This window comes from Thermothelomyces heterothallicus (assembly GCF_042370625.1).
Source record: "Thermothelomyces heterothallicus CBS 202.75 unplaced genomic scaffold P884_scaffold_16, whole genome shotgun sequence".
NCBI classification, from domain to species: domain Eukaryota; kingdom Fungi; phylum Ascomycota; class Sordariomycetes; order Sordariales; family Chaetomiaceae; genus Thermothelomyces; species Thermothelomyces heterothallicus.
In genome coordinates, this window is record NW_027192577.1 from 256,830 (window position 1) to 272,394 (window position 15,565).

General features: G+C 56.2%; 5 protein-coding genes across 5 annotated transcripts; 4 read left to right on the plus strand and 1 right to left on the minus strand.

Annotated features, from left to right (window-relative positions):
* Positions 1-530: 530 nt before the first annotated feature.
* P884DRAFT_203806 (uncharacterized protein) lies at positions 531-3,101 on the plus strand (the record flags this gene model as incomplete). Its single annotated transcript, XM_069438524.1, has 2 exons — positions 531-2,943; positions 3,001-3,101. The coding sequence occupies 2 exons, from the start codon at positions 531-533 to the stop codon at positions 3,099-3,101; spliced, it is 2,514 nt and encodes an 837-aa protein (XP_069296348.1).
* Positions 3,102-5,651: 2,550 nt separating this feature from the next.
* P884DRAFT_261147 (uncharacterized protein) lies at positions 5,652-6,042 on the minus strand. Its single transcript, XM_069441530.1, has one exon. The coding sequence runs from the start codon at positions 5,974-5,976 to the stop codon at positions 5,806-5,808; it is 171 nt and encodes a 56-aa protein (XP_069296349.1). The 5' UTR covers positions 5,977-6,042; the 3' UTR covers positions 5,652-5,805.
* P884DRAFT_278618 (ubiquitin-related domain-containing protein) lies at positions 6,021-7,012 on the plus strand (the record flags this gene model as incomplete). The annotated part of the gene is made up of 2 exons (XM_069443204.1): positions 6,021-6,042; positions 6,117-7,012. 2 exons carry the CDS (start codon positions 6,021-6,023, stop codon positions 7,010-7,012), a joined length of 918 nt encoding a protein of 305 aa, XP_069296350.1.
* Positions 7,013-7,539: 527 nt separating this feature from the next.
* Positions 7,540-10,136, plus strand: P884DRAFT_36471 (uncharacterized protein). The gene is made up of 2 exons (XM_069445856.1): positions 7,540-8,695; positions 8,758-10,136. The coding sequence occupies exons 1-2, from the start codon at positions 7,619-7,621 to the stop codon at positions 10,009-10,011; spliced, it is 2,331 nt and encodes a 776-aa protein (XP_069296351.1). The 5' UTR covers positions 7,540-7,618; the 3' UTR covers positions 10,012-10,136.
* Positions 10,137-11,978: 1,842 nt separating this feature from the next.
* On the plus strand, positions 11,979-14,414 carry P884DRAFT_203739 (uncharacterized protein; the record flags this gene model as incomplete). The annotated part of the gene is made up of 2 exons (XM_069438521.1): positions 11,979-12,194; positions 12,255-14,414. 2 exons carry the CDS (start codon positions 11,979-11,981, stop codon positions 14,412-14,414), a joined length of 2,376 nt encoding a protein of 791 aa, XP_069296352.1.
* Positions 14,415-15,565: the final 1,151 nt, after the last annotated feature.

Here is a 15,565-nt window from a genome sequence, read left to right on the forward strand (position 1 = left end):
ACCCACGACAAGGGTGGTCTGGTACCAGCAGGGTCCAATCAGCAAAACCCCCGAGACCGGGATTCTTGATGCACTCTCACCGCCTCTTTCAACTGGCAGGAGCGAGTTGCGCGAGAGGAAACGGTCGCCGGGGCGGGGAAACTGGACAGCGCGGCGCTCCAGCGACCTTCCGCCCTCTTTCGCCCTCGCCCAAACCCCCGAAAGGGTTTCTCTGGCACGATTTCCCCAGACTGTCACGCCGCCTCCTTTCCCTTTCCAACGAGCAACGCAGACGAAGGCGCCAGGACCCCGTCCGAGGCGGAGTCGGCTTTCTCCTTTTGTGTCCGCGACGCAACGCTGGGAAAACAGACTCAGCAAGGACAAAACCCCTCCTGACCGACTCGACGCCGACAAGAAAGAGCGGTGTCCATTTCCCCCATCGACACCCCTCGTCCTCCAAGCCCGGCGCGACAATACTTCCGAATCCTGCCCTCCGGCCCCCTTTTGACCGACTATTCGTCTTTGGATTTCCCTTCCTGGTTTCGGCCAACATGTCCTACGAGTTCAACGCCACTGGGGGGGAAGCCGCACTGTTGGAACAGCTTGTGTTTGACCACCGCGAAAGATACTCGTATCCAGCTGTCTCCTCGGCTGCCCCTTCTCAGGATCTCGTCTCGACCGCGCTCGCCGCAACCACCACCATGTCTCATCCGAACCGCCAGAGCTTGAGCCCGGTGACGAGCTGGCTGCCCCTCGACCCGGCCGGCACCATGAGCGCGCCCATGTCCATGCACTCGCCCAACTCGGCCAGCGGGGTGCCTTCATCCCCCGACGACCAGAGCGCCGGTTCGCCGGGCCATCAGAGCAGCACCATGTCGAGCCCTCTTCAACAGTCGTCTCCGTATCAGACGGCCGCTCATTCCCAGCCGGCAGGGCTCGTCCCGGACTGGTCTCTTCCACTACAGGCCCAGCAGCAACCGGCTGCCGATCTCTCGCAGTTCATCCAGGATTCGGCTCTCATGAGCTTCAACCCGTACACGTCCAATTTCCAGCCCGCTCCCGTGGAGTATCTGCCGGCAACCACTCAGGCCACGCTCGACGCTGGGCTCCAGCTAGAGTCGGCATTTCCCACCATGTCACCGATGGATCCGACCTCGCGCGTGATGCAGTGGGGGGGGGCAAACTGGCAGGATTTTGATCAGTCGCTCAACTTCCAGACCGATAGTCTCCCGCGCGTAAGGAGCATCGGGAGCCATTCCCCGACTGGCACCTTTCTCGAGGTTTTGTCGCTGGGCTCAAGCAGCGACAATGGCTGGACGTCGGTGGACATGTATCCTAGCTGCGACACCTTCACGCACTCGCAGACGCAGCATACCCAGAACCAGGCGATCTTCAACCCGAGCCAGACCCTGCACCTGAGGACGAATTCCGACTCGTCTGACGCAAACTCGCTCGAGTTTGGCAGCTACGAGGAGATCACTTTTCCCTACTCCCCGTTCTCGTCATCCTCTGACGGCTTCGTGGACACGGCTAACAACCACTGCAACTGCATGCCGGGGGAGCATCACCACCACGCGTCGACGTCTCCGGAACTCATCAGCCCCACCGCCGCCGTCGCACCGTTGCCAATCAATAACAAGGCCATCTCGGCTTCCAGGCCCGTGGTCGGCAGCGGCTCCAGCGGCTCTGGTTCTACTTCTCCTCCGGCAAGGCGGAACTCTGGGACGAGGAAGAGCCCCATTGCCAAGGCCACAAAACCCGTTATTCGGAGGACGTCGACAGGGAAGAAGGATGGCACTGGCGAGAAGAAGGTGGGCAGGAGACGAGGGCCCCTGCTGCCGGAGCAGCGCAAGCAGGCCAGCGAGATCCGGAAGCTCAGGGCTTGTCTCCGCTGCAAGTTCCTCAAGAAGACGTGCGACAAGGGCGAGCCTTGTGCTGGCTGCCAGCCTTCTCACGCTCGTCTGTGGCAAGTCCCTTGCACTCGGATAGACATCAAGGACATTGGATACTTTATGAAGGACTGGAAGGCCGACTATGAACGGCATCTCGGTCGCGGCATGTCCGTTTTCAATGTGAAGGGATTTGCGCAGAAGGAGACGCTCATGTGGATCACGCATGGCTACGGCTTCTGCCTCCCCGTCATGGTCCGCGAGGTCTACGTGGCGGATGAGAGCTGCTTCCAGCTGGATTGGGTCGAGTCGTCCCTGCAAGATCAAGACCCCATCGATTTCGAGATTCGCACGGAGCGTCTAGATGTCGGCCAGGATGGCATCTCCATGGAAGCTCTGAACGAGTATATCGACAAGCACGTCGACGAGGGCTTTGAGCAGTTTATCGACGACCACTTCGAGGGTACTCCTTTCATTACCGAGATCTTCAAGACGGCGTACCGGTTCTACACCAAGGAGAGGCTACCCGTCATCCGCAAGGCCCTCAAGCTCGTCGTGGCCTACAATCTCACCCTCCACATTACCATGGTTGAGCAGCCGCCAACAGAAGAGCCGATGGAAGGCCAGATCGACGACGAGGACTCGAAGTACTACGGCAAGGTGGTCGCCCCCGTCATGATCAACTTCCAGATCAAGTGCGCCATGGCCGACATGTGGCGTGAGCTACAGAAGGATGTCCTAGAGGAGCTGTCGGCTCTCTACTCGAGCGTCTACAGCGGTGAGCGTTTGAAGAACTGGCCAACTATCTTCATGCTCGCCTCCATTCTGCTCGCCGTCTGGGAGGAGATTCAGTTCGACTGCCACTACCGCGTCCCCGACCCGGTCGCCGTTGAAAAGTTCTGCAACGACATGGAGACCGTGCCCGTTGGTGTCATTGTCGGCCTCTTCCACGCCATCTCCCAGAAGCTGCCCGCGTTCACCGAGTGGGACACTCGGAGACACGGCCAACTGCTCAACAACAACCCCGCGGTCTGCGAAGCCATGACCGAAGTGCGGCAACACGTCCTCAAGCATGGTGAGTGTCAAATGGCGTCTTTAGCTTGTGTAGCGAGTGCTGACCCGCCTGATGCAGAGGCATACCTGAGGACGCGTTCCGAAACCAAGTTTGACCGCTACGACTTCGACTCATTATCAAACAAGCTCCTTTCGAAGCTGGTCATCAGGTCCAACTAGAATTTGTCACGACGTGAGCGATCCGTATTAACGCCGCCGTTGTAGTCAAGGAGCATCAGCCTTTCGTCTCGGCCGCCGAGGGCTATAATCTCTCTTCTATCTCCTTCCCATATGTCTTGGCTCGATCTTGAACACTGCTGTTGAGCGATGCCGTTTTCTTTTCTTTTTTTTAGTCGTCTTGCCGTTTCTGATTTTCTTTTTCTGTTTTACTTGTTTCACTTGACGACACTCTCGCTATCATTGTTTTTTTGCTTCTCTACTCTCACTCTGGGCTGGTTCACCCACACGACGGGACCCACGCTGCCACGACGATGACTAACGTCCATCATGACGAGAAGGCATTGAGTTACGACTAAAAAGCACACTAAGATATTTTTTTCTCCTCGTTTGATGAACCACTAGAACACACGCGCACCCACGCGCATACACCTCCATTGCACATTCACGAAAACAGTCATGCCAGGAGGCACCAAGGATCTGGGATGCCATCATCCACAGTGGCGATACACCGGGCTTTTGGAGATACGGGTTGGAAAGGGGCTTGTTTGTAAGGAGAAATGGGTTCAAGGAATAGGATTGCTCTTTGGAAAGGCCTTTGTTCAGCTCGCGGCTCCACGTTACGCTGCACAACGTGGTTTACGAAGACAAGAAACGCCCAGAGCATATAGAAAAAGAAGTTTTGTTATTGTTTGCATGTTCGCCTTTATGCCTCCGTTGAGTTGATCATTTTGTGTTTTCTCTTGGGAAAGGACGTTATGGCAAGAGAAGGACCGTTCGAAAAAGCTGGAGGGGGGGCGTGACATCCATTCTCGAGTTGATCTTACTACGATCACAGAATTACGGATTAGAGAAACGACTTACAACCACCAGAAGATGAGGCTGGGATCCAGTGTGCAAGTACGATCTGCCTTTATTTTTTCGTCTTCTTTCCCGCTATCATCGCTTGACGAGCGAGGGATTTTGTCACCGTACCCGGGACCTTTTTTATTCCCGCACTGCGGGAAGCGGTTGAGAGGAGCGCATTCCCGAGCAAAGCCCGATCACGCCATGCGTCATGGAATGATGGTTATACTCTGTACGACATGCTGCCTTTCTCAGTCTGCACCACTCGAAGCAATTAGACAGGTGATTATTAATCCGTATATTAGGGAGGTTGAATATTTTTTGGTTGGTGCCATCAGGGGATCAATGCAGGACGAATTGGTATTGAAGAATCGCTTAGAGATTGGTAGGTAACTAACGGAGTACATCTATACTCCGTTGTATACGGATGTCGCTACTAAAGAATTGGCTCACCGCTTTCGTATACGGATTACAGAAGGTCGCTAAAGTTCCAGGAGGTCTCCCTACTGACAAATCGCCGCGGCGCCTAGGCTTTAGTGGTCGCAGTGCTTTGACCTACACTGCTGCACGTTAGATTGCTCTTAGCGCATTCTTTCTGCCGATCAAATTTGGCGGTAAGCATGTGCTTTTGGTACGGCCTCCGTTAAACTGTATAAATCCTGTATACGTAAGTTGATACAAAGTCACTCCTGATTCGCCTTTCGGTCATTAATAATACCCTTGAGGGGCTGATAGACAGGGGTGCACGAACGCTGCGTTTGGAGCAGCCTTGGCGGATAGGCTTGATGACGTCGTTTGCCGAACCGAGAACTTCCGTTGTCCTGCTTTGGTTCCTCGATTCCCATAATTAGCGCCAATTTGCGGTGCAAAATAGAATCTATTGCACTCCACTGGGGCATGCGCAGAGGATGACGTACTCATATTTGCAGCATCGCACTATTTCCTACAATACACATAGTGAAATTGTCATCCTTCCCGTCGTTTGGTCTTGTCTCCAGCGTTCGGTTGGGGGAACTGGAACGAGACGGCGCTGTGGAGAATCCGTGTGAACAACTCCGCGATGAGCAGAGCACTTTAAAGGAACGCCGCACTCACAAACACCAACACTTTAGTGTCTAGCCTACAGAGGCATCCCCCCCCGTCTTGGATGCGTGATTCCATTACCGTAGATAGTACCGCAAATGCACGGGGGGTGTAGTGTATGAACCACGCTGGGTTCCTGACCTGACCCGGCAACCCAATGGAGCAGACTCGGGGCCTGCTGGCCCCGGTGGCGTATCAGGTGACTGTTGCGGGAGCTAACCTTGGCAAACAACTGAGTTCAGCGTTAATGCATTTCAAGAACGTCGGTTTGATTGATCAACGCGAGGACCGATTATTGTACGGCATCGAAAATCGTCTCGCCGGAGCGCATGGATTATTTGAAGAGGCTGGCTTGTTGATTGCAATTGTCGGCTGCCGACCACGTCACCGGCCTTGCAGGGCTTATCAGTAAGTGCGGGGGCGGAGCAGAGGCGGTTCTTGTCAAGGGTAGGAGGGGTCCGGCAAAGCCCGAGACGGTGGCTGTTCGGAAACCCAATAATGGACCCTGACAGAACAATTTTCGGATTGGGCTCGTTGCAAGGATCGAACACTACATCTTCCGAGAGAGTTTGGAGGTTACAAGAACCCTTCGCTACCGGGAGAACAAATCACCTTGTTGAATCAGCTCTGTCACTGCGAGTGGCGAGATGGCCTAAGCAGCGAGACTGTTCCCCCTGCCCCGCTGTGGATCCGCATGACTGGTCCATTCTGGTCACTTCGCTCCACTTCTCTGCTTTTGCATTGACCGCTCAGCGGCTGTTGCGCCTTCCTGACGCATTCATAGCCCCACTCCTGGGCGGCAGCCTGGCACTTCCACCATGCTTGCCCAACACGTATATAACCTTCCCGGCCTACCCTCTACCACGGAGGCACTTTCTCTTCTCCAACATACTCCACACACACCCTTCTCCTTCGCCATCAAAAAGGCATCTATCGGAAAATCCAACATCGCCAGACTCACCGAAACTACATACACTCATAATAACCGCAACCATGCAGATCTTCGTCAAGACTTGTATGTAGTACCAGAGTCGGCCATCATCGTTCGTTCGTTTCATCCAGAATGACTCGATACTAACTTTGCTATAGTGACTGGCAAGACCATCACCCTTGAGGTGGAGTCTGCGGATTCGATCGAGACCGTCAAGAACAAGATCCAGGACAAAGAGGGCATCCCTCCCGACCAGCAGCGCCTGATTTTCGCGGGCAAGCAGCTTGAGGATGGCCGCACCCTTTCGGATTACAACATCCAGAAGGAGTCTACTCTCCACCTTGTCCTCCGCCTCCGTGGCGGTATGCAAATTTTCGTCAAGACCCTGACCGGCAAGACTATCACCCTCGAGGTGGAGTCTGCGGACACGATCGAGACCGTCAAGAACAAAATTCAGGACAAGGAGGGTATCCCTCCCGACCAGCAGCGCCTGATTTTCGCGGGCAAGCAGCTTGAGGATGGCCGTACCCTTTCGGATTACAACATCCAGAAGGAATCTACTCTTCACCTCGTCCTCCGTCTCCGTGGCGGTATGCAGATTTTCGTCAAGACCCTTACGGGGAAGACGATTACTCTGGAGGTTGAGTCAGCGGACACGATCGAGACCGTGAAGAACAAAATTCAGGACAAGGAGGGCATCCCGCCTGACCAACAACGCCTCATCTTTGCTGGCAAGCAGTTGGAAGATGGCAGGACGCTGTCTGACTACAACATCCAGAAGGAGTCCACTCTGCACCTTGTCCTCCGTCTGCGTGGCGGTATGCAGATCTTTGTGAAGACACTTACGGGGAAGACGATAACTCTGGAGGTCGAGTCTGCGGATACGATCGAAACCGTGAAGAACAAGATTCAGGACAAGGAGGGCATCCCGCCTGACCAGCAACGTCTCATCTTTGCTGGCAAGCAGTTGGAAGATGGCAGGACGCTGTCCGACTACAATATCCAGAAGGAAAGCACCCTCCACTTGGTGCTGCGTCTGCGCGGTGGTCAGTAAAGGTGTCTATCGGACGGGAATGGGCGTGGGAGCGTTTTAGCGGGTTTGGGACCGCCAACCATTGGCGGCCGCTGGAAATTTGGGGTTTACCATTAATGACACGGTACCATGGAGATACCACGGATGAATAGACTCGTTTGGAGTCCCCCGATTATTGTTCGTTTGATGCTGCGTAATCGTGGTGCGATGGCATTTGATGCCTATGGGATGGCGGGGGTCTCCCCCCGCTTTCGGAAGTGCATGTTGAAGCAACAATTCCTGCTCCATCCTAGCCTTGGCAATGCAAACTTGGATGTTCCGGCTTCGTAACCGCCTTTCACATCCTTCCTCCGACAATGCAGGTTGTCGCCGACAAGCCAGCATGTCAATGATCCTCATGATGCAGCTTGCCGCAAGAGAGCGCAAGCTTCGAGAAGCAGAGCATTCATTACCTCCCGTGCCTCCGTGAACACGTCTCATCCCGTCGGTCAAAGTTTTGCCACCATCATCCTACGCTCCACATCATTCTTTTATCAGCAGCTTCCAACCACCAAACGGCTTTGCAATACAGGCTGCGCTTCGTCTGGGTTCGGCTTGATCGCAAGGCCGCGAGTTTTCCGAGTTGCTATGCCGCCGTATTACCACCTCATATTCGAGCTGTACGCGACGCCTGACCCTACCGTGACCTTCCCTGCGAGCACGGGCAAAGGCAGCACCAGCACCCACGACGACATCTGGATTCCTTCGCCCGGCGCAAGCATTTTCGACGAGTTACCATCCCACCCGCGGACCAAAGCACATACCCGACAACAGCAACAACAGCAACAACAACAGAGGCGCTTGCCCGAGCATTGGCTGCAGCGGAGACCCGAGCTTGACGGCTACTACGATTACGAACTGGATCGCTCAGCTGACGGTGAAAATTATCGTTGCGAAGAGTCGAGCAGTATTTCCGTCGCTGCAGTCGCCGCCGCGGCCGCGAACACGAGAGTTATCGATTGCGGCGCGCAGCGAGGCACGACGCACGACACCACTTCTGACGGCACGTCATACCGCGCCCCGGTGAACGAAAGGCAGTCCCGCGCAATACACGAGGCGGAGTCAGCGCCGAGGGTCGAGGACGGGTTCGGACCGGACAAGGCAGTGCGGGACTGGAGGTTCGGGAGGGTGCGGATCGAGAGTTTCGATTCTTTTGTGGACGAGGAGAAGACGGGAAAGATGGCGGGAAGTCAGGAAGCGGGTGACGACGCCGCCGCCGCCGCCGCTGCCGCTGCCGCTGCCGCCACCCCGGCTGCGAGCTTAGGGCCAAACCTGGGCGGCATGGGCCTTGCGACGAAGGCGAGATACGTCCCTCTCGAGACGAAGAATACCGAGGCCGGATGGGGCATCGTACATCTCTATCGGGAGGGGGACGAGTCCGGTGTCGTGAATGGGCAGTCTGGGGTGTCGGACGGGCCTAGCCAGGCGCAGCGTGGTTCTGACGAGGAGGGTACGATTCTTTGCATACCGGCTGTCCCGAGTTACATGTCGCCGAGCGACTTCCTGGGGTTTGTAGGAGAGAAGTGGCGGGGCTATGTTAGCCATTACCGGATGGTGATGACCAGTACCATGAGCCGGTACATGGTGCTGATGAAGTTCCGAGACAGCGGGAGGGCGAGGGAGTGGCGGAAGGCGTTTGACGGGAAACCGTTCGACAGTGTGGAGGTGAGTTGCATGCTTCTCTTGTTTGTCCCGAAAAGGGAGAGCTGCGACTGACTGTTGAGGAGACCGAGATCTGTCACGTCACCTTCATCAAATCAATTACTGTCGAAACGCCAAACCAAGCCGACCCCCAGAGAAGATATTCCGAAGGAAACAAGGACCGCTTCTCGCCCACGTCGCCTCTAGTCAACTCCCTCAAACCGTTTCCGCCGCCGACGCCGAACCTCATCGAGCTCCCTACTTGCGCCGTGTGCCTCGAGCGGATGGATGACACTACGGGTCTCATGACAATACTTTGCCAGCATGTGTTCCACTGCACATGTCTGCAGACATGGAAAGGCTCGGGGTGCCCGGTCTGCCGGGCGACGAACCCCAAGCCGGCCCAAAACTACGATCCAGATAACCCATACTCGCAACCCTTCGGGTCCGGCGTAGCCAACATTTGCAACAACTGTAACTGTACGGACGACCTCTGGATTTGCCTCATTTGTGGCAATGTCGGCTGCGGGCGCTACAACGGCGGTCATGCCAAGGAGCATTGGAAGATGACGGCCCACAGCTTCAGTCTTGAGCTCGAGACGCAGCACGTCTGGGATTACGCGGGCGACATGTGGGTGCACCGACTGATCCGCGACAAGGGCGACGGCAAGATCGTCGAGCTACCGCGCAACAACGGCAACGACCAGCGGCCAGCAGCGCCTGGGGGAGGAGGGGTGGCGTCGCAAGAAGACGTTGTTCCTCGTGCCAAGCTCGACAGCATTGGCATGGAGTATACGCACCTGCTCACCAGCCAGCTCGAGAGCCAGCGTCTCTACTTTGAGGAGATGGTCAACAAGGCGGCGGACAAAGCAGCCAAGGCGTCTGCGGCAGCCGAGTCAGCCTCCAGGCAAGCCGCCGAGGCGCTTAGCGAACTCGCCGCGCTGCGCGAGGAGCACCGCGTGCTCAAGGACGAGACGGTGCCCTCGTTGGAGAAAGAACTCTCCAAGGAAAAGAACCGCGCGGCCAAGTCGGCCGAGCTGGCGCGAAATTTGAGCAAGGCGCTGCAGGAAGAGAAAGAGGTCAGCGCGGGGCTGATGAAGCGCATCGAACATATCAAGACGCAGTCGGAAGGCACGGAAAAACTCGTGGAGCAGTTGCGGGCAGAGAATGAGGAGCTCAAGGAGATGAATCGGGACTTGACCATGTTCATTAGCGGGCAGGAGAAACTGCGGGAGATGGAGAAAGAGGGGATGGTTGAGCAGGGCGAGTTGGAGGAGGGCATAGTGGGGGTCGCCGAAGGCAGTAAAGGGAGAAGGAAAGCTAGGGGGAAGAAGAAGTAAGTTGTTGTGCTGTAGTGTCAAGCCAAGAGGGTTCAAATTGATGCGACGTTTCTCAAATATAGTTAGGCCCGACACGGCAAGAAGCGCGGCCTTGACAGATCCTCAATTCACCTGAAACTGTTGTTTCGCCTCGAGGAGGATTACGTACGGATATGCTGTGTCAACTTCCCCTTCTACGGGACATCATCCGGCCGTTGTGACATCTGGCCTGGTTACAAGCTCATTGTTCAGGAGGATCCTGACAATCACATGCTAGAAGTGACCTTTTCTCCCCAGGGTCTCATCGCCAGGGGAGCTTGGTCGCATCGCGTACTGATCCCACAGGGGATCAGTTGCCCTTTTACTTCCAGGCCTGTCAAGACCCCTACACACCGTAATGTGCCTACGGAGTACTGTATAGACGCACAATACAGGGCCATACGGATTACAAAACGCTACCTACATAATCCATACACTACTCCGTCCCTCCATACACATCCACGCCTTAGGCTACCTCTGCTGCTAACTGCACAAGCCACGGTCACGACGAACGGCCGGGAGAGGCATAGAGCGTGGCAAACCACCTGCGGCTATAACCGGCGATGGTCGCTTAAAGATTCCCACAAACAAATCTCCACGAACCGGGGATTCTGTATTTTTCGGCCTTATGCGGAACAGGTAGAGAATGAGAGAATGTATCTCCGGGGTGGCGTAGCGAGCTCAGGGGGCGACTTTGGAAGGGAAGGTCAACTGCGCTTGCACCGGGAACCGACCTCGGGCTGCAAAAGACAAGAGCCGCTTCCTTTCCCCCGTCGATCCCTTTCTGGGATGGCAAATTGTTGGGAGCTTTGCGTTCAAACTTTTTCCCATTTCCGAGTGGCGTTGACTGCATTTGCCCAACGATGCGAAGCTGCTTGGCTGTGTTGGCCCGTCACTGGAACCTGCAAGCGCGTGCGGGCGCTCGATTCCTGGGGAGTGTTAAAGGCGCAGCTTGACCAATGGAGGCCGGCCTGACTAGTTAAGAGCTGTCAAAATTCCACAGCAACCGTGGACTTCCCACTCTGGGGTTAGCAGGTAACGTCTGTGCCCGAGTCCGCGTCCGGAACGCCCGAGCCAACAGCGAAAACAAGATGGGACGAGTACGGATCCGTACGGAGGTAGTTACGGGCGAAAGGCCCAGTGGAGGTGACATCGATGGGCCCACAATTTTTTTTTTTTTGGAGTTGCTTGCCGGCAATGGGAGCGACCAAATTTCTAGTCGCATTTACTCCGTACATCCACGGCGTCGCTTGTTCGAGCAATTCAGTTTAATTGAAAACGCATCTTGCTGGCGTGCTTCTTTTCCTCGTTCTTGCTTGATTTTCTGCTGTCGCTCAATGTTGTCCGCTACCCTAATTTTTGACATAATCTACCAAGGATTCCGTACTCCGTACTGAGATCTTCGATCTTATCTCTAGTTACAGAGTAATCCGTAGTTAGTATCTGAGCTTTCCACCGAGTTCTCTGATAACCTCTAGTGCCCCACCATCCAACGGCTCGCTTCACGTGTGACAGTTCCAAGTTCCTTCGCCATCAACTCGAGCTTACCACCCTGTCACTCTCCTCGCAAGCTGTGACGACACGGAAATTTGCGAAGCAACCTCGGTCGCGCCACACAACAGTCGACCCATTACCCGCATCTGTTCAGACTACCACGGTCGGACCATTAGCTCGGCCTCGCCATCCTCTCTCGCTGAGCGACCGACCGCCTTGGTAGTAGGAGCCTGCGGGGCTTCCGGAGCTTCCCATGTGTTGACTTGGCACCGAGCTTCGCGGCCAAATCGAAGACAAGGCGAGCGCGAAGGCAATTTCCCAACAAAGCTTGCTCGTTTCCGAGGACGCGTCTCTCGCCTAGCTCCGCACCATAAGCAGTTGCGGGCTTCAACACCAAACGCCGGGGTGTAGCGCGCAATTCACCCAGCCACTATATTCTACGCTCGATTATCGCCATGTCTTCCGAGACAGCGAAACAGGCGCCGCAAGGCGCGAAGTCGTCGGCTCCTTCCGAGGAGCTCTACCCGATGAGCAATTGGAAGTACGACGGCTTTTTGTGGACAATGTCTGTGCTGGTGGACTTGTTCTTCCGCGAGGTGCATCCCCGAGGCGCTTGGAAGGTGCCGCGACACGGTCCGGTGCTCTTCGTTGCCGCTCCTCACGCCAACCAGGTAGGCAGCTCTGCGCCCTCTCATCCTCCGCGGTAGGCTAACTCTGGCTTTCTGATGCAGTTCGTCGATGCTCTCATCCTCCAGCGAACCCTCAAAATCGAAGCGAAGCGCCGCGTATCTCTGCTCATCGCTCAGAAGTCGGTACATGGCTTCATTGGGTGGGCATCTCGCCAGGTTGGCTCCGTACCCGTTGGCCGCGCGCAAGACTCGGCAAGGCCTGGTCAAGGGACCATCTACCTTCCCGATCCCATCAACGACCCGACTCTTATTCGCGGAGTTGGCACAGACTTCGAGAAAGACGCCGAGGTCGGCGGCATGCTCTTTCTTCCGTCCGCCAAGGGCCAGAGTGGCGCGAGCGTCGATATTGCGGAAATCCTCGGTCCTCAGGAAATCCGCACCAAGCGTCCCTTCAAGGGCAAGCTTGCCATGGCCCAGCTCACGGCCCGAGACGACATTGACCAGAACGGCAACCTCACGAACGTTGACGTCCACGGGCCGGCGCCGGGCTATCAGGGAACCAAATACAAGATCGCCCCTCACATCGACCAGTCCAAGGTCTACCAGGCGGTTTTTGACCGCCTCAAATCAGGTGGATGTGTCGGCATCTTCCCAGAGGGTGGTAGCCACGACCGGACCGAGCTGCTCCCCCTCAAGGCCGGTGTGGCCATCATGGCACTGGGAACCCTCGCCGAGGCTCCGAATTGCGGACTCAAAATCGTGCCGGTTGGCATGAACTACTTCCACGCCCACAAGTTCCGCTCGCGGGCCGTCGTCGAGTTCGGCCCTCCGTTTGAGGTCCCCCCCGACCTGGTTGAGATGTACAAGAACAACCGGAGGAGGGACGCAATCGGCCAGCTCTTGGACATGGTCCACTCCGCGTTGAGCGCCGTTACCGTCTCGACTCCCGATTACGACACCCTTATGGTCATCCAAGCAGCGCGGAGGCTGTATAACCCGACCGGAAAGAAGCTTCCCCTGCCCGTGGTCGTCGAGCTCAACCGCCGGCTGGCCATGGGCTATGAGAGGTACAAGGACGACCCGCGGGTTATCAAGTTGAAAGACTCGGTCACCGAGTACAACAGGCAGCTCCGCTATCTGAATATCCGCGACCACCAGGTCGAGTACGCCAGATTGTCGTGGCCTATCGTCGTTCTCACCTTCATCTATCGTCTCATCAAGCTCATCATCCTCTCGGCCGGCGTGCTCCCCGGCCTCATTCTTTTCGCGCCGATATTCATCGCGACAAAGTACATCAGCCACCAGAAAGCGAAGACGGCTCTCGCCGGTTCGTCGGTCAAGATCCAGGGCAAGGACGTCATTGCCACGTGGAAGCTCCTAGTCTCCATGGCCCTCGCACCCGTCCTCTACGGCGCCTACACCTTCCTCACCATGTATTGGGTCTACATGGACCGGCTCGGTGGTCTTGTTCCCGAGTGGGTGTCCCTCTGGATGGTGTTCTGGGCGTGCTGGATCATCTTCCCGTCCATCACCTTCGCGGCGCTGCGCTTCGGCGAGGTCGGTATGGACATCCTCAAGTCGCTCAGGCCGCTGGCGCTCTGCATCAACCCGTCTTCTAGCTACAGCATCAGCCAACTTCGCGAGCGTCGCGCCGAGCTCAGCGCGCAGGTTACCAGCATCATCAACGCGATCGGCCCGGAGATGTTCCCCGATTTTGAGCACACTCGGTTAGTCTTCGACGCTTACAGCCGCGGCGTATCCAACGACGTGAGCAACGCATTCCTCAACAACACGGGCTCGGGTCCAAGCTCCCCGACGCACTCGCGCGACCAGAGCGGCGCGTCCTCGCCAAATGTCGACGGCCCCGCTAGCCCGGGCATCCCGCGGCGCAACACCACGCAGTCCAGCCGCGCCATCCCACGTAACGAGTCGTTCAGCAACATTGGTCAGGCGCCCATCTTCGCCACGCGCCCTCCCAGCCGCAGCAGGAGCCGGAGCAGTAGCGCCGGCGGCGGTCTGGGGATGGCGGGGTTCCCTGTTAGCGGCTTCACAAGCTTGGATAGCAAGGAAGGGTTCGACCAGGCGAACCGCAAGATCCGCGAGGCGATGCGAGAGCGCGGAGAGCTGAGGCGGCGGCAGAGGGAGAAGAGAAGGATGTCGCTGGCGGATGAGGACGGCTTGACTAGCGACGAGGGGGAGAGCGCCGAGAGCGCATCTGGGTCGGCTCTGACGGATTACGAGGAGGCGCGAAAGGCGAAATAGGGGCTTGCTGCTCGCTTCCTCATGAGTGGGCCTCGTTGGAAGCAGCCGCCTGGACAAACCGAGGGGGCTATCAGGGTCGTGTAAAAGTGGGGGACCCTGAGATTCGGGGTTAGGGGGAAGGGGAAGGGTAGAGAAGGGGGTTTGGCTTGGGAATTGGGTGTTAATCTCGGCCTTTTTTTCCTCTTGGGCTTTATAAAATTGGGAGTACCTGCTAATATGGAGTTGTTCGTTGTTCTCTTACCAGTGGAACAGCCAGCTGTCCCACCCACGAAGAGCCAGGTGGGACACCTCGGGTCATGGAACTGTTTCTTGGCCCTACCAAGAGACGTATGTACCTATACGGAGTGTACACTCCCGGGTTTTGTGGTATGGTCCGGCTGTGTGTGAATCGTGATTATTTTTTCTTCTTCGAACATGATACTTGGTTGCAGATGATTAGCATCCCTCTTAAGAGCCTCGATGGCATTGCGTTGACGGAAATGTAGATGTTAACTCCTGGTTGGTTGTCTTCATACTGCGTACATTAGTGACCTCGGGAAATCTGATAATTTGATAGGCGGAGGTCGACCGGAGATAACCTCTGAGACGGGGGTCTCCGCCGGGGGAGTAACGGATCATTACGCAATGCCTGCGCAAGCTGCCGTCACTTTGCACTTTGTTTCAAAGCATTTCGAGGAGCGAAATAGACGTTATTGGCCGGGTGAGGGAAATGATGGGTGCCACAACTTCTGCTTGTAGGGTGGGATGTTCTGCTCGGCGTTACGAGGCTGCTCGGTTTACTAGTTTCTGGAAGGAGAGCGGATCGAGAGCGTACTCGGGCGGGAGTTCCCTTCATCCCCTTGCATCCTCCGCAGTGAGAGGAACAAGAAGCTTTGTTTAGTTAACAATGCAATGCAATTCCGCTCATAGTGATGCGGATCCAGCTTGCTGCCCGGCAGTTATGAGCTGGTGGCGGTGATACTTTTCTCTGTCTCTCTCTCTCTCTCTCTTCCTCTCTTTAGAGGGGGGGATCTTTATTTAGGTTTTGTTCAATGGAAGCTCTGCTCATCGTTTCCCTTGTAGCGAATCATATTTTGGCTGAGAGATGCCGCTTCTGCCCCACCCCGCGCACCCCACCCCGTGCATCCCACCCTTGCGTGGTCCGTAGTCCG